The 23,682-nt window shown below is 33.1% G+C and overlaps 1 protein-coding gene and 1 non-coding gene across 5 annotated transcripts in view; both read right to left on the bottom strand.

Moving 5' to 3' along the window:
* The window catches only part of LOC109540285 (afadin), a 153,462-nt gene that overhangs the window by 82,616 nt on the left and 47,164 nt on the right, over positions 1-23,682 (bottom strand). Inside the window, exon 1 of one of the 4 annotated variants that reach the window (XM_048665240.1) lies at positions 22,188-22,559. The exons of the other annotated variants lie outside the window; for them this stretch is intronic. Within the exon in view, the coding sequence (XP_048521197.1) occupies positions 22,188-22,209 (22 nt within the window). The 5' untranslated portion in view covers positions 22,210-22,559. Of the gene's footprint in view, positions 1-22,187; positions 22,560-23,682 lie in introns of those variants that run through there. 4 annotated transcript variants of the gene reach the window in all.
* On the bottom strand, positions 3,452-3,525 carry Trnat-agu. Its single transcript has one exon. It is a non-coding gene; the product is annotated as a tRNA-Thr (tRNA).

The following is a 23,682-nucleotide window of genomic DNA, read 5'->3' as shown; positions in this document are numbered from 1 at the left end:
AGAAAAGGAATTTGGTGATTTTGTTCTTTTTCAATAGTGAATTTAATTATTGGTTCTTTATTATTCAGATAAGATAAAAATTCATCAAGTTTTTGTTCGCCATGACTGTAAATGGAAAATACGCCACCAAATTATTGGTTTAAATTTGTAATTATGAATGAAAGTTGATTCAAAATTTTCCATAAATAAATTACTAAAAAATGGGGATAGTGGCGACCCCATAGCCATTCCAAAATTTTTTTGATAAAAATTGTCATTGTATTGAAAGTAAGTTGACTTTACACATATTGTTAAAAGTTCAATAATGGTGTTAATGCTTAGTTGTTTAAAGTTTGAAAAAATGTGTAAAAATGAATCCGCCTCAACAATATAGAACTTATCTACAACTAAAATGTTGTAATACATGTAACTTGAAGCAGCTTGCGCTAACCAGCAATGACTCGGCCATTAAACTCTTCGGCCACATGAACCCAGTTTCAGTCCCAATTGTGCCATTATCTATCGAAAACTTTTATAGCCCCTAAACAAACCCAACCGTAATGGAATTACGATTCCGAAACCAAAGTTTGTTAAAATGCCGCCTGCCAGTCCTAATCCCATTATCATGCACCGTAACTTCAAGACAACTTTAATTAGAACTGTAACAGTTAGTGTGTTCTTACGATGTGAAACTAAACTGTGTAAACTCAATTTGAAGTTTGACTTTCCCAGTTAACGTACTATACTTTCAGTTGTTCCAGACATCTTTCTGGACTTTAAAATTGATGACGTCTTTGCTCCTTTACGGTTGGAGGATTCGGGTCATTGATTCTTAAACTGACATTCACAGGCTTTTCAAACAGACGGCGGTAAGCTCGACCATGAATCGAATTCGATTCATGGCGAAATTTAGAAATGGAATTTAAACGGCCCAATATCGGTTTTAGTATTCTGCACTAGTTCGTGTCTGCCTGCATTTCATTTACTGCAGTAACGGGCAGGTAAATAACGACCAGTGTTGGCAAATTAATAATTATTTCCCCCTAATAAACTTTGCAAAAAACCATGAATAATCTAATGTGTTTTCGTCAAAATTTTAATGTCAATTCCAACCGAAAACAATCAAATCACAAACTAAACGATCTAAACGCTATGAAGTTTTGGTTAGATTGTTCAAATAGTGATGATCCAAGTGTAGTTTCCAACTGAACTTAACTCAGGYGACTCAGAATACTTCTAAGTAACAAAATATTCTATTGATTCAGTTACTTGTGCAAATAGTTTTCTTGTCCAATTCTGCCTGACGCTCATCTCGACTTTCCCAATTTATCCAACACAGGAAACCCAAAATCCCTCGATTTTTGAGATAATCAATTTTACAAATGAAACGAAGGCTCATAAAGCGCATAACGCCCATAATAATTTGCCGTACTCTGCGAAATTTAAAGGCAAATAAAATATTTATGATTAATGTTTAAATTGGAGCAAAGTCGACTTAATTCAACAAATTTTCTTTAAACATTCCTTTTCAAATGTTCATATTAAAATTCATGTTTCAGAATAGAAAATAATATACAATAGAAAAAACAGAGAAACTGCTACTGCATTGGTATTCGTTTTCCTTACAAAGCAATAAAGAATATTGTGGGGAAACCCAAATTWAAAAAAATAAGTTGTAAAAATTAATTTTGAATYTGGCATGGCATGACRTTTTTGGAGCCTTGGGCGGTCTTTCATATTTTYCAATTTAAGTATATTTTAGCTCAAATTAGAGGATTTTAAAAAGTAGATATAGGTATWAAATCCGCAAAAAAAAACTCTAGCAGAGCATATTGATCAACACTGATAGCATAGCAAATATTAAGCTAGTTTTTTWGTTTTTGTACCATCTACATTTTGAGGACTAGTTTATAATTCGACYGTTCGAGTTTTGAGAAAAAGAMGTTAACATCARTTTTTTTGTAGGGTAATAAAAAAGACAATTGCAATTTTTTTTGCAAAACGAGTTGAAACGCACGAGCAATGAAAAAGTTAAGTTGGACCGAAGGAAAATCTTAATTTTTCCMTTGGATTTAAAATTCCGTTTTTTAGACCAGTCAGACTAAAAAGCCKGTTTCGGGTWCTAAATAGATGAAGGTRAAATATTATTGGACGTTGTTCGGAAGGATGTCAGAATATTGGGACATTGTTCACTCAAGAAACAAAAAAAAAACGCTGATTTTAGTGTTTTTTAAATTTTCTATAATTAATTTAGGTTCAAAAAAATTGWACTACAACATTTTTTGAAGATCTTTGTACACTTTATAAGTGGTATATATTTTAGCTTAAAATTTCATTCAACCATTCCTATTTGTTATTAAAAAAAGGTTCTTGCCAGATTCTAGATAAGTTTTTTTTGAGACGTCGGACCGACCTGTCTTAGGGTCTATTTCACTCGTAAAGAGTTATATTACAACTTACAAAAAAGGAAAAGTTGGTTAATGAAGGGTAAATTGTGCAAACATTAAGTTGAAAATCAGACCTTCAAAAAAAGTTATAGTGCGATTTCTTTGAAGCAAAAAATGTATTCCGGAAAATTTAAAAAAACGAAAAAATCGGCGGTGTTTTTTGGATTTTTGAGTAAACAAATGAACGGATTTTATTTTAGTTTATCTCATATTGTAGGTATTTTGAATACTTGAAAAATAGTGTTCATGCGTCAACGGTTATAAAGTTATACGTAAAAAACGGTTTTTTGCACTTTCTTTAATTATTTGAACAATGTTCCACAGCCGGAAATCGCGCTGCTCAAACTATTCTCCCGATATTATGACATCCTTCCAACCAACTTCCAATAATATTTTACCTTCATCTATTTACTGCCCGGAAAAAATCCAACTGGACTATTAGGCTATAAGACTGATTAAGCCTCAATTCTTTTTGCTGCTGAAAATCTTCCCTTTGAAGCGTTTTTCAAAGAAACCTTGCCTAAGATACTTAAGCTTTAAAATATATTAATCTGCGCAGGCTTTTTTAAACTTCAGTCCAAGCATTTTACGGACAATCAGATGTTTCATAGAGTTCATCAGATAGAAGCCGTTAATGAATTTTGGAGACTAGTTCAAAACTCAAAGCTCCGAGTTTTGCGACAAAAACATTAACATCAGTCTTTTGGTGGCCATAAAGAATAAATTAAAAAATTTTTTGCAAAACGAGTTGAAACACTCAAGAACCTGATCGAAAATAAATCTGATAAAAAAATGTGCAAAATCTTTTTAAGTTCATATTGTGTGATTGATGTATAAAATTCTGCTTCATAAACTTACCCAGTCCTCTCATAATAAAAACTCGATTATTTTATTATTTTTATGGTGTATAACAATTAAACTAAAAAATACGCGAGCTATTCGCGTCCAATAATTTTAAATTGTTGTACAAAAAAACAAAAAGTTATTAAAACCGGCAAGTTACTGTTGAGAAAAAAGTTACCCAAAGGCCCCGGCGAGATTCGAACTCACGATCTCCTGTTTACTAGACAGGCGCTTTAACCAACTAAGCCACGGCGCCTTGGATTCTATATTCTCGCCTGTTTTCAAATACTAGCATTGCCGACATCATTTTAATACACTCAAACATAATAAATTATTATCATTATCTAAATGACTATCTGCTTATCAGACGAATTCTGTTTCTCAATAGCAGGATTTCCAGTGTTTTCAAAACCTCCACTGAGAAAAATACTCATTAAGTTGGTCTGATTTCAGTCCATTCTAGAGAAATACCTGAATCTCAAAACACCGGAAAAGCTGATATTTTGGGAATAAAAATTGGTTATATCTAATAAATTGTAATTTGATAGACAGTTCCTGATAAGATAAGACGTACCCTAGAGGATCAAATCGAAGAAAAATATTAGAAAAACTACTTAAAATTACCTTCAAACATTTCTTTCAAAAATGTGCATATAAACACTTACTGTATATAAACACTTGCCCTCTGATCATCACAAAACATTCTTAGAGCTTTTCACGGGTTTTTAAGATATTTTGATTTTTTAACACTGAAATATTTTGTATTATTTCCCATTTGAGCGGTATTCTTATGTATTGTTTGCCTTACCTATTCTTCTTTATCGAATCACATTTTACTCGTTTTTATTTAATTAGTTCATTACAATTTCTATGATGTTGGATAAAAGACCAAAAAACCGTTGTGAAAATAAAATGTTCCACTCAAATTAAATAAATATTTTCAATTAGATCAGAAGAAACGTTCAACAATATAAATTTCCATCAAGCTCCTCATATAGCGAGAAAATTACGTTACGACGCACTAGTAGTATGTCTGAAGATAATGTTCTCTTATTTCCTCACACATTTCACTAAATAAATGCTTCGTGATATAATATAGAATTTCTTTCTGCTTCATTACGGATCGGTATCTTAGGCCATAACACAATAAAATTTGCCTAAATAATCTTACTGTTCTGAGCGTTTGACTTGGTTATAGAATAAAACAAAAGACTGACAATTGCTTGGTATTTTATAGATTTCTTTGCAACTTTTTTGCAACTGCTTTGTATATGAAAATAATCAGCATCTTTGAGTTGAGCCAAGTTCATTTCAGCTCTTGACCCGTTTAGCAACGCCTACCTTATTACTACGCAGCAACATCACTCTGTGTGCAGTGCGGTACTTACCTGAAAATAAAAATAAATATTAAACTAAAGTGAACAAATTAAAAATTAACAATGACATTTTAGTCAAAAATTAAACTGACGACTTCGGCAAGTTGCCATTCAATTTAGATTTTTAAACTTCAGCTTCAGCTCTTGTCTAACGCTTAATTAAAGTTTCAAACTTCTCGGTACTGCGGTTATAGCAAAACAAATTTTGACATTCAATTTACTGCACCGCCACAAACATTGCTCTCCTTTCGATATATTTTCGTATGCAGAAACGAGTTTGATTGGCATATTTATCGTGGTTAATCTAATTTACGCCTTTTGGTTGCTTGTTTGTAGTAAGGGATTAATAATTGATGAAGATCGGTTTTAGACTGGATAGCCAATCGGATATTGATTACCTACCGGTATATTTTTGATTCCGAGTGGGTTAGATTCAGGTTTGTAAATTGAATGACCTGAATCGGTCCGATACGAATGCAGAACTCGTCCATATTTATCGGAAGGATGGACCAGTGAAACGTTTCTAGTTTGTTTTTATTCACTGTATGCAATATTTTTATGAGCTCGAACAGAAAATGAATTAATGATACATTGATTCTTCTGCAATCGTCATTTTGTAGCAAATACTTTTGTTCATAAAACAAATCTGATGGAAAAAAATAATCCGTTCGGTGTAAGCTTTCGAGCAAACCACCTCTGAAGCTGAAGATATTTTTAATTTTCGACGACCTAAAAACCCGAAAAACTCACCAGACTCAAGGAATCTCTTTTGATACTTTTTCATACTTGCTATTTTCAAGTTATGGTACCGAGTGTTTCACTAAGGATGGCTACCGGCCATTTTTCTGGGGATACATAAACTTTGAAGACTCGTTTTTTAGATGGAATTTGGTTTCAATGGACATTGAGAATTTAAACTTTAAAGTCTTTATTTTCACCAAACTCCAAATACTTCAGAAACCGGAGCCTTTAAGTATGATAGACCTGAATAAAACTCACATTTATTTCGATCGTGGACACCAATAACATAATAATATACAGGCAATTCCATTAGAACAATTGCAACTTTTGGTTGAATCTAGTAATACTAACACAATTTGTGCATTAGAAAATAATTTCTTAATGTGCCTCCGGCGGTCATCCATTTATCCATAAAATAATACTTCTTAGTCTTCCATACATAGGGTGTCTTATTTGAAATAGCAAAGTTGATGATCCCCTGTGGTATAAGCTACATCACTATATTGCTCAAAATCCTTATTACGAAAATATCTTTAATTGTTGGACCGCGAGTGATTATAGAAGTAGAAGGCAAAATTTCAGAACAATACAAAGTCGCGTTTAATATGGTAAGTAAAAGATTTCCTCAATTATATGGCAGGCAAAATCTGCGATAAGCGGCTATTGATTAAATGCTGATCTAAATCCACGTCAGATTTAGCTGTTTTAGTCAGATACCAGCTGCAGAGCCAAAATCTGATTTACCCAAAGTTTCACTTACCCGGATCACATTTTAATGAAGCTGATTCTGTTAAACCAGGCTTGGCACATGCTGTCCCTACTAAATCGAATTGGAAAACAACTTGATATCACATTAGGACGAAACAGCAACCACAACTAAGTCGTCTCTGAAACACCCTGATGCGGGGGTGCCTCATATCTGGATTAAGTGATCGGAGGGAAAGCTCGAGCTTATGCCAGCCCAACCCCGTCGGAGTAAAAATGCGCCGATTCTATACGGTGGAATTAATTTCGCCAAGCAATTGAGTTTTGCGAATATTAAAATCCTACATTGGTCTACGTGCTTTTGCATGAACCAGAAAGGCAAACAGCGCAATTCGCAGATAATGAAAAACCACAAATAAGCAAGATTATATCTGTTTTTCGGGTTTTGCACTTCACTTCTTCCTCGAAAAAAAAAGTTATTGCAAGACGTTTTCAGGTGGTAAACACAGAATTTAAATGATTTTAAGTACTTATTGAGTTTGGAGGATTAATTGACTTATTTTCGAATCATTTAAATAAAACCTGTAAAAAGTCGACAATCATTTGTTGATGTCAAATAGTCGAGTAGCGTTTTTTAGCTCGATTGTGCTGATTACAAATTACATTAATTTGTTGAAATTAAATAGTCAAATATTGTTACATAATGGACGGTCTTAGCTTTTATTGACTTTCATAAGGCATTCGACTCTATAGAGCAATATGAGTAATCCTAGAGATTCCACCAGATATTCCAATTTAATCCAAAGTATTTACGAAAACGCCTCACTTCAAGTTAACATCAACCAAGATCTTATGGCTGACAAAGTTCCGATTGGCACAGAAGTTCGCCCGGGTGACACCATATCCAAAGAACTCTTCAATCTGGCCTTAGAAGACGCTTTCAAAAAACTAAATTGAGAAAATAGAGGTATTCGGATCGACGGCTGCTATCTAAATCACCTGAGATTCGCAGACGATATCGTCTTCACAAGTACAAACGTTACGGAACTGAAGGATATGCTACGTGAATTCAACGACTTCCAAGCAAGTAAGTCTTAAAATGAATTTAAAGATATTGAGGCAAGCAACATCCAAAGATTTAATTAATTTATGCTATATATTTGAAGATTCCACACTACCTGAGTGTCTCAAAAGGAAGGTGTACGAGTGTCTTGTGTACTACCTGCGATCACCTATGGTTTGGAAACTATTTCTCTTACAGATGCAAATGCAGACAAGCTAAGAGGAACACAAAGAGCAATAGAAAGAATGATATTGGGAGTAAGTTTAAGACAGAGGATTTGGAACGAGGAAATACGAAGACAAACAAAAATCAGCTATCATCGAACGAGAGCAAAACTTAAGTGGCACTGCGTATGTGGCAAGAGAAACATCTGACCGTTGGACATATAGAATATTGCATTGGAGACCGAAGGTAACAAAAAGAAGTGTCGGAAGACCACAAAAGCGACTGTTGGACAACATTAAAAAGGAAGCCAGAAGGCTTTGGTTTCAACTAGTGCAAGACAGAAATGCATGGGAAGCTGAAGGAGAGGCCTATGTATAGCAGTGGACTATCGTAGGCTGAAGGGGAAGGAAAACGGACGACCTCGGACTTTTGTTGGCTACATTTAAATTACTTGGATTTCAAGAGTTTCCTATATACTCCAAGACTTGCTTAATGACAACTTTTAAACTGTGATGACACCCTATAAACAGAGAACAATAACAAGTACTTTAAAAGTAGCACACAATTTAATTTTTTAACTCTGAACTCTTAAGTTGGCTCCTCCGGTACATGTCGCTAATTCCACCCTGCGTCCAATAGAAGATCGGAATTATTTATAAGCATTGTATACCTAATAATCGATGGGTCAACGTCATTAGTTCTATTTTTACAACAATCGAAAACCAATTAGTGATATACATATATACTTATAACCTTTCCAAAGTGGCAGAGCATGAAACTGCAATATATTTATATCGAGAACATGTAGGCTGCACTCTACATTGTACTTGTGAACAAACAGATTGCCATTTGAAAATGGATTAACACTTTGGGAAAATATAACGCAAACAACAAACATTTTCCATTAATTAAAATTAATTTATCAAGCGTTCGCAGTTTGCAGTTCTCTTTACAGTCTGCTTGAAATTTGAGATTAACGCAATTGGGTGATTACAGTAGTAATGATTACAGTACAAATCTGTTATAACTCCCGATGGAGAATCGGTAACAATAATGCTGTAATAATGAGAAACTTGAAGAATAATTTATCGAAAGTAACTTTTAACTTTCGAAAATTGGCTTCGTTCAATCGACTTTCAATTTTAAACAGCACAGGCGCATTTATTACTAAAAAAAAATATTTTGATAGCAAATATGAACGCTTTTTAATTTTATTTTATTTTTTATAAGATATGGAGCCACTATTTCTTACTTAAATATATACTTGAACTACTGAAGTAAAATAACTATTAAGCCAAAAATCGAGAAATGATAAATCACTTTTCTGGACCTCTTGTATTTCAGACAGAGGGTAAGGAGGGCTAAAAAATCTTAATGCGTAAAACCCAATAACAACAAATTTATTAGTCCTTTTAATTTCTGAGAAGAATTCTAATAACTCTACAACTAAGCATTGAAAGCTTAATAAATCATGTCTTCAACAGATTTATGTTCCAGCAACTAGGCTAGTCGCACCAATGTCGTGACAAATTTATTAGCAAATACAGAAGCAGATCGTTCTGAAAGAGTAGCGGTGAAATGATATTGACCTCTAAACAGATAAGTTAACCACATTGCTGAGTGATAAACAGCAGGAAGCCAAATTCCAGAGTTCATCTAAAACGAGCATGACTTTATGAAGCAATATTAAGAATAGACGAAGTTAGTATAGAATCACTGCACAATAAATCATAAATATCAGGATCAAACTGTTTAAAAGTTAAAACACGACACTCTCTACAAGCTGAATATTCACACAAATAGGCCTATAATTTGTGCGAAATCCTGTGCTAAACCCACCTCAAATTCTGTCTGGATTAGCAGGAAACAAAATAATAGGAAGGATATGTGGAAAGCCGGGTATTATAGAGCAAAGGGCATCACGCATTAGCGGCCGTTCACAATAGATTATCCAATCGATTTGCCTGGATGATGGTTTGACAGAGCCCGACCATTAAAATCGGTTTATTCCCCACGAATATATTACCAGCATATGTGCTAAAAGAATGATTAAGAGGAGGCAACGATCTAATGTTTTTTACTAAAAAATAACGGCAAAAACAAACGAGAGAATAGCAACTGGGAAAAACCAGAAAAACAGATCCATATTTTCTGAAATAAATACATCATCGGAAAATCGCAGCCAGGTAAACGAATTTCCTCAATAAATCACATTTAGCAGAGCCACGTGTATATTAATTTAATGTAGAAAGCTAATGCATCATGAGGATGACTTCCAAAAATGTTTAGACATCCAACAAGTAGTAGATATATAGGTTTCGAATAGGTGCAAACGAGTGTCTATTCAATGTTGCTTTATTTAACGTTTTGAGAATAAACTACAAGGTAACTTAAGCAGATTTTTCCAAAAACCGTATAAATTAGCATCATTGTATGCAGTTTTTTTCATTCATTTGAAGAGCTGTTATTTACAGCCTAGAGTTACGTTCAAATATTGTAATAATTAAACTTTTGAAATTGCTAAATTTAATAAAACGAATAAATTTATTTAAAAAACCCGTTCCCAGTTTTATGTATTATTTATAGCCATAAACAGGCTGGCTTTTCCCTCAGGTAACGTGTGTTATTAGTTAAGAACAAATAGTAGGTGTATGGTTGAAAAATTTCCCAATCATAAATTTTTAAAACTCAAAACTCCCAAACACGAATTTTATGGTCATAGCAAAATTGGCTAAAAATCTGTTAAAACTAAACGAAAATTTGATTTACACTTTGACACTCTGTATCTCGGAATATATAAACATTCGGATAAGGCAAATTTGCCATATTTTTGTGAATGTTGGCAGATAGGTTGAGGACCACCCTGTATAGTAAAACAAGTTATTCAGCCCAATTGTATATTTTACTCTTAATTTGCCATCACCGACTACTGCCTGCGTGATTTTGTGATTAAAAATTAGTCGATCATTTGTGATTCAACATTAGTTCATCACTTACTTAATGTATACCTACGAAAAAAAGGCTTTTACAATATTTTCTGAGTTTATTTGGGAAAAAAGGCAATAGTTAAAGATGCGCGATTGTTGTTAAGTTTTGCGCGTTTGTTGCATAAGTTGTATATTTCTAATGGATTGTAGCACAAATTGGTCGATCGATTACGATATACGTACAGTTACGATATACGAGTTTCAAATTTCACTACCTACTTATTGATTAGTTGATAATCTAAATTTCATTGAGTAATTTATTTAGTAGCTATTTAATTTGAACTATACAGAATCATAACCTAATGATGAAAGATACTGATGTTTTATTCAATGTTCGGTTTTTGCAAATATGTCACATGAGAGCGTAATAAATCTTAGGAAAAGGTTCCAGGAAAATGACGACAACTTTCAACACGACTTTGCAATCTGCATATCGAAAGCTTTAATATAGGTAATAGCCTAAAAATAATTATACTAGTTATTTATCTGATAATTACATAGACGATATCATTCAATTAAGATAATCCCAAAAATATTGGTATTTTGATATTCAAGAAAAGAAATGCGGTACAAAAATTATTTGCTACGCCCGTATAGTGTTTCTAACGGCTTGATTTCAAATGTTCATTATAATTTTCAGGTTGATAGTAAAAAAAACATTAAATTAAATTGCAACTACAATCTCTATAGGAACTAGAATTATTAGATTTCAAACCATCTGCTTCAACTCACAAAAAAAAAAGAAAGCTCCAACATAAATAGTTACGAGCATTTAACATTCACCCAGTTTCCTAGAGAATTTACCCATTACTGTCAACTAACGGTTGAATTTTTAACGCAGTTCTCTAACAATAGCTGATAGACTGAGATATCATAAAAAGTTGGTAAAACTTTGAGGAGCCGAGTGTCGCAGTTCTCACGCGATTTTCGATACGAAACAATGTCCACTTTGCTTTTGTGTCAGTTAGTAATGATGATTGTCGTGGTTAATGACTTGGTATGATTGATTTAGCCAAAAAATGGCTATTATTTGTTAAAGATTTTCGGCTACAAAAATTTGTGAATATTTTCGATAAGTAAATAATGTTTCGATTCTTAACCAGCTATTCGCAGTTTTGCAAAAATTACACTTTTTGAAAATCTAATTCTGATTTTGTTGATTGAGTTGAAAGAAAAACAACTATTTAGTAGACCTGAGCTAAATAAAGTTGCAAGAAATAGTAAGACAAAAAAGGCAACGAAATGAATGCCAGTCAAAACATTAAGCATCAAGTATACAGTCGTAAATAAAATCGATCGATTATACCCATATGCAATATTCCTCATTTGGAGACAGCGCATAAATGAAATTAAAACATCCGAATATCGATAGTTTTTGCTACTATTAGTTAGTATCACTTGTAATGTTTTATTTATCGTCACAATTTTTTATGAAATTGTCGATCAAGCAAAGAACACTTTAAAAACATATTTTTTGTAATGACTGATCAGTGATCTGGCACCTTGTGTTTTGAAGACTCAACAGCTTTTTTAAAATTGTGCAAATGCTTCCAAAACAATTTTTCTTACTCGTAAGTGTCCATAAAATAAATCAAGTTCCACATTGATATATTAATTCGCAATTTAAAAGACGTATAGCTTTATTCGACATTTGTTTTCAACTACCGACAAATTTGATGCTCCCCTTCGTACCTCTCTAGAAATCATTCAGAGCCGCCAGTGGTCGCTGAGTCTCATTGGACAAAGAATACAAAAAAAGAAAGTTACATCGTACACATAAAGAACCAGATCTTGAGTGTCAAGATATCCAGTTGGCCTAATCCTTCATCGGCTTAGAGACAGTTAACCGGATTTATTAACACACGAAACCAGTGTTTGGAACGGTCACAGAGTTACTAAAATGTTTTTACTGAAAATAAATTTTCTTATATACTTCCTAAACTACGAATATACTCTTCCGGGAAATTCTCGAAGAGACGTGACAAAGAAGCAGCCCGTGCTTTTTCGATGCAGGCACGAGGCTTTCAACTAACTGCGACATTCCGATCGCTAAAAAGTTTCTTTTTTACCCTAAAACTGGATTTACGAAGCTGGAAAACAAGGAGTTTTACTTGCGATTTCAACGCCGATTTTCTAGCTGCTTCGTGGCCAGATTCTTTTACAGGCTCGTAGTGTTTATTCGAGAGAAGGATTTCTGCCGCAAGCAGCATGGACGTAATAAGTTTGGTTTTCATCTGATATCAATTTATATCCGGTAGCCAAGTTTTTTAATTCTTAAAAATGTTACACAAACATAAATAAAAATTTGACTTCCAATATATCTAGTTTGCGTATCCATCTTATCGGCCGAGCAAACTGTAGCAAAAGCTCGCTAAATACAAGAAGCTCATGCTTGATATAATTCATAATTGTGTGCATTTTCCTGACTGTATTTCAACTTAATTCAAAAGAAATTCCTGGGCTCTAGTCAATTTTATTGTTTACCATTTAAAATATTACAACATTTTTTGACAAAAAAAATTGAATGGAACCCAGGAATTTCTTTTGAAATAATTCCTAATGTAGGAATATAATAAAACCGTGGAAACGTCTGTAAGCGATCTGGATCGTGCTTGCAATTTTTTGTAACAGGCACGTGGGTTTTCTAAGGAATCGTGACATCGTAATCCCGAAAATGTTATTTTTTACCCTTGAACCTTGATTTACGTAACTTGAAAACAACGCCGTTTTCTTAACTTTGCTTCGTGCTTGAACTTTTCATTTAATGGCACTCCGAAAAGCCAATAATACAGGACTTCAAGTTAAAAAGTATCAGTTACGTACGAAGAAAAGATATAAAGTTTCTAAAATGATGCTTTCCTCCTATATCACGTGAGACAAACTAACTGATGCTACTTAACGTACTTATTTCGGAAGTGAAACAAGTAAGTAAAAATCATTTTGCGACAATTTAGAAATACATACAATTTTCTCATCACTACTACTTTTAACTATTATTTTAACAAAACATTTAACTATTATTTCGCTCAGCTAAATAAAATATCTCTAATTATATTATAAACAAAGCTTTAAAATACTAAACATAAAAATGAATCTGGAAAGGTAATAAATTAATATGGAAGATAATTTTAGTATTTAATTGTTTTTTGTCAGCCACCCGAAATAATCAACCGTCATTACATCATAAAGCTTATTATTTGGGTATTCTAAATAAAGATATTAAATAATCTATTAACTGGAAAATATAAAAAGAATGCGCCCATCAATCTTGCAAAACAATCACACTTCTCTTCTAAAATAAAAAGGAAAAGCAGTTTGATTTTGAATAGATATGGAAAATGGAGATTTCAACTTGAAAATTGGAAACATTCAGGTTCAGAATGATGCTTTAGAATCAATGTTCTCAAATTAAACAAATATTGTAGAGCTTTTGTTTCGCCTGATATGATTATTGAAAAATTATAATCGGATTTAGTAAGGAAGAAGGAAACTTGGCTAGTTCGCAAATCGCGCCAAATCGCACTTCCTAGCAAGGAAATAATCCAAATCAGTGAACGCAACTTTCGAAACATTTGCATTCAACATTGATTGAAAACACGGAAGTGAAATGTTCGCGCAAATTTTCCCCCACTGCTGATTTTAAAAACAAATTGAATCCATGTGTTTTTAAATTTATAACTAATGACTATGGCAAATTGAACAAATGGTTATTAAAAAAGTTGGGCTTTAAATAACCATAATATCCGGCTTCTTAAATTTCGCGTAACATCCTGTATATTGTTATTAACCAGCTTATTCTAGAACTGCCAAGGAGGATGATGTTCTACAAATAAGTTTGAGTTATTAAGTTATTTGCCAGGGAAATAGTTGAACAGTAGTGAGCGCAAACTATGAATAGTATCGATACCTGCGATGGTAAAAACGAGGGTTAAAGTTAAAACTGCAAAGAATTGTTACCGATTAAAAATTGATTGCCTTTCTAGTCGAGGTTGTTGACTCAATCAGTGGCTCAATCATGCTTATGCTTTGAGCAACAACGCTGACAAACGCAGTTTATTTCTAGTACTTTTTTAAAAACACACATACTCTACACTTTAAAAATAAAAAAACTTATTAAGTGCCCCAATTAGTATGTTCCGCGTTCATCTTCTGAGAACAGTGAAACGAAACGTGTTTACTCACGCTTTTTTTAAAGGCCCAAATATAGGGCATAGTGGTAGTACTGGCGCCATAGTCAAACTTTTCCTGTAAAGACAATAGAGATCAAACAGCCAGTACGACTGTGCTGCATAATCATTTGTACCACAGCTGTGAGTCGCTCGTGACTGGTTTGGAAAAAGCACTCTCATAAATCAGTGAGTCCGTTTTAAAGGTCTTCAGCAAACCAGTTCTTGGTTATTTCTTTAGCCCGATGGATGCCAGTGGTGCGCACTTCAAGTTTATAGGTCTTATCGCGCGCAGTACGCCTGCCTAACTTACAATAAACAACGGCTTAATTTATTGACTGTTTGCATTTTATTTATCACCGTTTTGGTACACCCAGTACTAACACAAAGAGGTATTTTGTGGATCTATTTAGTTCTGGTGAACACATTTAAAGAACAATTACTATTGTGGCGTTATCCTACAATAAACATTAGTAACTGTGAATAAAATACATACAAAGCACGCATTCCAGCTAATACAGCTTTGCGACAGGCATTTGAAGATAAGCCATGCTTTTCCTTCAAAGAGTTTTAATGCAAAATCTTATTGTAGAATAAGAGTGACAAATAGTTTTTTAATAATCGTCTTTCTTTGTGACACGAAAAGATCAACTATCTTTGAGCAACTACTGCCTCGGCGCTTTTGAGAATGTTTCAATCAGATGCAAGCGAAACGTTGTATGGAAATTTAATTGGATTTCCATAAATAAATTTAGAGGCGATCATAAATAAATATGCTTATTTCAACTGAACAGTCTCGATTCAATCAACACGTTGTATTGAAACTAATTTGTCGAATAAATTAATAAATCAAAAATAATGTTGAACAAGGAGTCACTTTAAAACAAAACATATAGAGTGAAAGCGCGATTAAAAGTTCCAAGTTAAGGTCTGATACAATGTTGACAGAATAAGCTGCTTATTTTACTAGTCACAGTGTTTCAAGTTGTTCTTCTAAAAGCTTTTTGTTGACTCTGGGAAAGACGAAAGACAAGAAAGAAACAATGCAGGATTACCGTTGAATTTGTATACAATATTTAATTGAAAACAAGGTTGCGATCGAGAAAGCCGTAGATAAATACAACATGTCTTGAAATTTGGATAAAATACCAGAAATCAATTCATAAGAATCATGACATTCTATTATTATACAGAATGTCCGGCGAGTTATTCAAAAATTTTATCAAAAATTATTCTTTACACTTCATGAAATTTCGGGGAAAAATTAAAAATAGTTAAGAGGGAATTACATTTTCGCAGCCAAATAACTTGGTAATTTATTAAATTGCAAGTTTCCTAAAATTGCCAGTTCCTTAATTGTTATCATTGACGGTAAAAACATTCCTTTAATGAATGCAAATGAAGAATAGTCTGACACGATTTTTGTGCATAGGCACCTTGTACCTATATGAAAATCCGAGTAAAAAATGGAAAATGTTCCCGTTATCTAAATAATAAACAAATTATAATGCGATAATGTATTTTTAATTTCAGCCATTTTCTTCTTCACTGGTAATTATGAGAATCTTCTATCTAAAATGAACCGCAAAGTTGGCAAAATCAAATTTAGTTCTTCTGGTCGTTAATTTAGCTTGAAGCCATAGACAAAAATAAAATTCACTTGGTTAGAAGAGTTTTACTTCAAAAGTCGATAAAACATTCAAAGCGCAAGGAATATCAATATAGGCGTACACTTTTCGTCTCCATTAAACAAACTGTCTTTGCTTAAAATGCCGTTTGCGTTTATACAATATAACTGTATTTATATATTCAATTATATTATCTTTAATTTAATAGTAGTCAAGCCGAAATAGCCTTTATATTTTAATTGCACAAAATGCCTCTATGATTACAGTTCAACTGCAGTACCTAAAGTCTTAATAAAAATATCTAAAAATTTAAACCTGCCGTCTCCCAAATAAGGCAAATTAAGCTAAAGTTAATTTTTGTTCATACATACTATTTTCCTCGCCATATGGTATTCATAAGCGAAACAAATGTATTTCTTCAACTGAAAATCTAAATTCACGCCCTACAAGTTCTGGCTATTAATACCGAAAATGTAAATACTCTTAGTTCTGTAAAATCTCTCGTTTCACAACAATCAAAGAACAGGAATATCCAGACAAAAACATTTCATGTGCAAAGTAAGAATGCGAATAATTCTCAGCAGGTCATAGCATAATTTTGAATGAATAAAAGACGATTTGTTGGACTGATTAGCATTTCTCTGTTAGCAAGATTCTATGCAGTATATTATTATGAAAACTGTTCGTTCACTCGATGAAAAAAATTAAAAAAATTAATTATTATCTAAAAAATTTAATTGTGATCAGTTTGTTTGATATTTAGTCCTTTGAGTTTAAAGTTAGTATAGTGTTTCCAACTTTTTGGCGATTTAATCATTTTTGCTCAGCCTTCCAAAAAAAAAACATATAAATTACATCATTTTCCAATTCTCTCAGGCTTTTAAGACACTAAAAAAATTACCAAAATTAAGTCAATTTTTTTAAAAAGTTAAAATTCAGGTATTTTATTAATGCATAATTGTATTCTTCAATCAGCACTTCAAATTCGGTAGGCAAAAATAAACGTTTTCCTGCCTACATAAATATATTCTTCCTAACATAAAAAGCGTAATATCCTGCTAAATAAGCAAGAATTATTTTCTACTAACACACTTTGTACAATGAAAAATCAGAATTGAGTGTACCAGAAAATTATCGTATAAGAATTCATAGCTCTATATAAACGTTGTGCTTGCGCTCATATATTGCAAGTTTTCCCCGTTTATAACTGCTGCGTTTGCACTTTTATATTTATAGGGCGCACAAAATGGGCTCTAAGAGTTTATAATATATTACGCTGCAGTAAATCTTGGATACAAAGACCCTCCAGGAAACAAAATCCAACATCAAAAATTCCATTAATGTTCCCTCTTGGAACTTGTCTGTAAGACCCTCAATTAAGCTCTTAATTCTGAAGGGTTAAAAGCGACTGGGTTCTCTTCGGAATACGCTCAAGTTAACTAGACCCAAATTTTTGTTAAATATGTAAAACACTGAAAACCAAATTATGCGCTTTAAACAATAGATGGGCCATTGGATACGCAGTAAATGATATTTTCATACTCCAAAACCAAAATTCCTTTGGTAATACTCAAATAAGTACCTCAAATCATCTTTAAGACTATAAAAACTAATAAATTGCTCTAATTTCACATCTAGTTTTGGTTTAACTTATTACTTAGCAGAACCATATTGTGAATGAAAATATTAATTATTTATCAAAGTGAACGCAAAGAACCCAAATGAACAGTACACTTAAATGTAATTTAGCCATTTCCAAAAAAATTAAGCCGAATGTCAGCAAATGATCAAAAAAAATTTTACCCCGCTAACATTTTCCATGTCAGCTACATAAATAATACCGGCATTTTGGCTTTAGGCTTTTTGTGGGGCCACTGAAGAAATCAATGGACTAATATCCTTAAGTAGAATTTAATTTGCTTACTTAGGTAATAAATATGTAATTAAACTCAATGTTTTTTTTCATATAATTTGATAACAAAAATTCTACAACTCAATGTGTATATTTTCCTGACTTGAATTAAGTATATTCAATAAAAACTATATTTTTGAACGTACAACGATCAAATGTTTATACGTACAAACTGCGAAACACGCATCTACCGAAATGCACCAGGTTTCCAGCGGAAAACTTAAGAGTACAGTGAAACTATTGAGTTTTTGTTGAATGTAGGGCGATTTTTTAAATTAAATAATTTTCTAATTACTTTTTTGAGCCAACATTTTGACGCTTTTGTATAAGTTAAAAGATCTTATTTGTTTTATCAGATAAAAATCGTACAAAACATTCACAACAGCACTTGAATCAAAAGAAAACCCAGTTACTGATGAGTTTATCAAATTTAAATAAACCCATAGCTTTATGGGAGCAATTGGAATTCTATTACATGATGTATTCTAATGGCTTCAAACATTAAGCATTTTTATCCAGACCTTTAGAAAATATCAGAAATTACCAATATTTTATTAAATATTATGAGCTAGCCGCTTTGCTAAATATAAATCATTTGTGCTCTAAAAAAACTTTATTGTCTTAGAATTTTTCCTGCTCAATTTATATAACTGCTAATTATTTATGAATTACCAATTAAAATTTATTAAAATGATTCGTGTTTCGATGGTCAAGTTTAAAGGCGATTTCTTAGTAATTTCAAGTATTTATGGGCAATAGTAATCTTAAGAGAGCATTGAATGTAAAGAAAAGAGTCATGCTAAATAAAGCAATGAAACGATTTACTACTAACGCAACTTTAAAATTTTGCTTCAAGATATCCTTTCGTTGCCAAACTGCACGTTTTAGCTCCCCTAATATTTGAAGGCTCTTTGAAGAATATCTGGATTGTGTCGTATGGATGCAGCGACAGTGAGAATATTTTGTATGTGGTTTATTTGAGAGCACTAAACTTTTCATGTATTCCCAAAGAAACAATAGTCAAGATGTGTTAAGCGCGGGGACCTTGGAGGTCAAAGAACTGGATCTTCCAATCCATCGGTTAGCAAAGTTGCGATTTAGATGTACTTTCAAAATGTGGAGGTGCGACATCATGCTGAAACTGCATGTTAATTCTGTTCTGGATTGAAACTCCCCCCAATAACTATAGGAAATCGTCCTGTAAAAATATCAGATAATGCTCGGATGGTAAAGGTGCTTGAAATACGAATGCTCCAATAAGAAGAGAGATAAGATTATTAACAAGAAATATGCACTGAAAACGTTGTTAAACTGCGTTTTCGTGACTTAAAAAAGGTTTTCAAATGCCCATAATGCGGATTTCTAGTGATCGTAAATTTATCACTGGTAAACGTGGACCTCTGTATCTGTAAACTGTATACATAAATATGGCATTCTATGTCTTATGTCATAAACTAAAATGTGGCCAGTTCATTCATTCATTCGGCTTACATGAACACGACTGTACCTTTTTCGTACTTCTATTAACGAAACTATTTTTAATCATGATAAAAATCGCTTCTTATTTATATGCATCCTGATGTATGGGAACATTTTACAGTAGCTCATTGCCAATTTAGTTTTGGAGCAAAGTCTGTAAGTCATTTTCGACTTAAAATTAAGCAAAAAAGTTCCTTACTAGAAGTATTCTTTAAGAGGTAGAAACGATGGCTTCAAAGAAGTTTTAATTGGCAAATTCACTCGGACTGCTTTACGTGAATACATGACTCAGATAATTCTAAATATTTTTTTTAGAAAATCGTTTTCATACATTGAATTTACGTACGTTTGTTCTTGTGTACATTTCTAACAAATATGTAAAAAGTGCATATAAAATTGGGTTCTCAAAAAATTTACATTTAATGCAACTTTTCATTTGATATGCTGATCACCCTTTCCATACAAAAAAATAAACCACATTACATATTTCAAAAAATAATTTTCAAGCGGTAATATACTATATACATTCAATTAAATTGAACAGAGTTATATGTATTATTGCTTTTCGGAGATATTTATAATACATGGGCGTTTTGCAAATGTAATTCCAGCAATTCAATGTCGAATAACTTCGAAGCGAGGCGGTTTAGATCGGATCATCAGTTACCGGGAGAGGCAATTTAAAGCCAAAAGCTAGTAAAACATTTTACGAAATATATTATTTAAAAAGTCAATGTTACAAAGCAACCAAAAAATTGATCCCTGGTGTAAATAAAACGAGCATATAAAGTTGAAGGTTTGATTATATTTATGTTTTAACACTTGCTTGCAAAAATTGAAACAAAAAAGCGAATAAGATTAGAATAGATAAGAGACGTTTAGATAGCGATTATGTATTGTATGGAAGTCTTCGCAATTTTCTTGAGAAACTGTCTATTTTACTTACTGCAATTTCGCTGAAAGAATTAAATTTAAATCACTTATTTGTGAAAAAAGCATTAAAATGAATGTCATTCAATTTAAGTACAAAATTCTTGATTAATATATTACATGCAGGCTGATTCAAAATTAGCGTCATTCCTTTTAAGGGGTTTTAGGGGCTCATTTGGAGAGTACGAGAGACTTATTGAACATTTTTATTCGAAAATGTTTAGAAAATATTTACAGTTGAAAACCGAATTCCAACTTTGTTATTAAGTATTATTTTTAAATGGTTCTATGTTTGTAGTATCCTATTGAAACAGTGATGCCGTCGACCAGAAAAATTACCGTCTTTGTTTCTTCCAATTATGAAAATTTTCGATACTTGAGCTTTTGACATTTAAGAAGAAACAGCTTGTTACCGATCTTGTGATCTAGTTTTTTGCAAATATCTCAGTTGATAATAATAATTGTTTATGTACTCCCCAAACATGCCTAGACAACACCCCCAGAGAAATGTCGCCAATTTTAGATCACCCTCTATATATATTATTAAATGTGAGTTGCAGTTGGCAACATTATTAGCATGTTTAGGAGAAATGCCTTTCATTTTTACAAATACATATGTAGTCATTTTCAATCCTGAGGAAGTTTCGATAGTTTTAAAAAAAGGGAGAAACATCTGAATCTTACAAACGCAACATTTATTGGTTTTTCAATGATTGATGACATTGAATACATATACGATTTGATAAGAAACTTTATTGATAGATAAGAATATATGATAGATACGTTATAACAGAATTACAACGGAATTTGCTTCAATTTCATTTTTTTGCAGTATCTGACCTGCCCAGTTTCTTATAATTAAAAGAGCAATTTAGCGACTCATTTCTATGCAAATGTTGTGGAGGCCAGCGATTGAAAAGAAGTTTGCCATATCATTCGAGCAACCTATACTTAACTAAACACCAGACAAATAGGTACATATTTCACATTGATTGACTGGTGTAAATGATCTGAAAACAATTCCTGAGAATCGATTAAAATAAAACAACCGATAAAAGTCAAGAACAAAAAATGCTAAAACGAACGCACACCAGTGCCAGTGATGAATTAGACGAGTGTTTGAAGAAGCAAATTCTGTTCATTCTGGATTGCCTAAGCTCAAAAACGCGCAACTTTTCCCGTGTTTGACCTCGTAAATGATGAGGCTCGTAAACCGGGCACCCTGTATGCAGGGATGGCAAGTAATATTGGAGCGTATTTAGAGCACGTAAAATGTTAAGAAAAAAACTGGCATATTACTCGAGGAAATTGGCTCTTAAAAGTGCACTTTCAATTTTCTTATTAAGAACGCAACATTTTAAGTCTAGTAGGTCCAGTATACTTGTACAAGTTCCTAAATCTGTTTACACTTTCTATTTTCGAAAATTGTGATATATAAGTTTTTATGAATAATAGCTGCCTACAAGGCCCATAATGAGTAGGTAGTTTATGAGTATATGAGAATAAAGGTATGCATTACAAATGGCCCAATTATCAAGGTGTCTCATTATTGAAGTCCGAAAAACTATGCCGCATGCTTTCTAATTCGTCGGTTGTATTAACGGAATTCTCAGAACTGGTTCAAGTTTTTTCCCGAGAAGGTTCTATCTTGAAAGTGAGCGGGCCTTTCTTTAATCACTAGCCGGATTTCTGAACAAAGCACGGAAAACAAAAAGTGGTATTTATTAAGGAAAATGAAGATTACAATAAAAATGGAAAATACGTACGTCTAATGCCCCAGTCCATCATTGTAAGTGTCACATACTCTTTACTGCGGTGGTCAAATTACGTCATCGTGTCGGCCTCTTATTAACCCAATTAGACTTCAGTCACAATTAAAAAATACCGGTTCTTCTCATTGTCCATCATCATGTGCCGTTAACGCGCAAGAACTACCGAAGTGCAAGAGTAAACCGCATATCAAATTGCCATCGTGTTGCTTGTTTGAACTGGTCCGGATATACCCACAGGGGGTGTAGTGTAGAAGTTGGGATAGTTTAAAGTTTGCGCGTATTGTTTCCGTAATGGTTTTTGATTCCTGCCGTACGTGGCGACCGCAGCAGGAACTAGCGATGAGGCCGCCGTTCTTTGCCGTGCTACATGAACTCAGACCTCGCAAGCGGTGAAGCATGCGCTACGGCCCCGTTGCCATTTCTTCTCGCTGAGTTGAAGACCACAAAAAACAAAGAAGTGGGATGAATGACTTAGGTCAGTCATCCAGTGAGAGTGGTTATTCAAAAGGTAGCCGCACTTATTACTTTAATTACTATAACAATAACCTAGTTAAGACCGGCTCAATAACCAGTTGATGTTGTTAAGTAAAGTAAATCATACTGCCATTCCGGGACTGTTAGAGGAAAGTCATTAAAGACCTAAAAACCACACATTTAACAGCGAATTATACAAACTGATTCACTTGTATTCTTCACGGGTTCAAATTGAAATTATGATTTTCTTCATAGGTAATACAAATGTATTTCTCAAATCGCATCGCTTTAAAGACATAAAGCGTTGAAGCCTTGACCCGACTGAAATCTACTTCGGGGCACAAACACTTCTCATTATCTTACATGAACTTCTTACGTTTGAACCACCCACACCTCTCAAAAATGCACGTTGTGAATTTTCCCTTTTCCACTTCAATTGAAAAAGGTGTTCAGGCTCTTAAAATAGAATACTTTTTTCCACCCCTAGTAGGCAATGAAACAAAAGCTTATAGGTTATAAGCTTTTTGTTTCAAAATAAACTGGGGTATCTCTCTTTCGAAGCAACTTTAAATGTTAGTATGGGTACAATCAAACATTTTCGATACCCTTGATGATGATCCTTTAATCGAAAGAACATAGATTTACTATCAAGATAGCGCCTCTACCCAAAACGCTCTTCGAATAATAAAGTATTTGAATACTCTTTTTAGAAACCGTTGGATAGTGCCACTACGATCACCCGATCTAGAACCTTTTTTTCTTTGGGGATGTCGGAAAATAAAATTTATAAGGAAGTCATTTGAAGCCGAGAACAACGTGACCAAAAAATTCACAAGGTTTTTGTTGAAATAACACCCTTAAACATCATGAATGCCTTAGAATGCATTCGAAAAAGATGTCAACAGTACACTGAAAACAATTTGTATATACTTTCTTGACTGTGTTTCAATTCCAAATCAAATTCATTCCTGGGTTTCAGTCATTTATTGTCTCTATTTATCAATCAAAATACGTT

Source organism: Dendroctonus ponderosae, unplaced genomic scaffold, assembly GCF_020466585.1.
Source record: "Dendroctonus ponderosae isolate FM_Combo_2020 unplaced genomic scaffold, Dpon_F_20191213v2 Dpon_F_20191213_3, whole genome shotgun sequence".
NCBI lineage: Eukaryota > Metazoa > Arthropoda > Insecta > Coleoptera > Curculionidae > Dendroctonus > Dendroctonus ponderosae.
The sequence above is the reverse complement of the archived record's forward strand: the minus strand, read 5'-3'. Positions and strand labels throughout refer to the sequence as shown.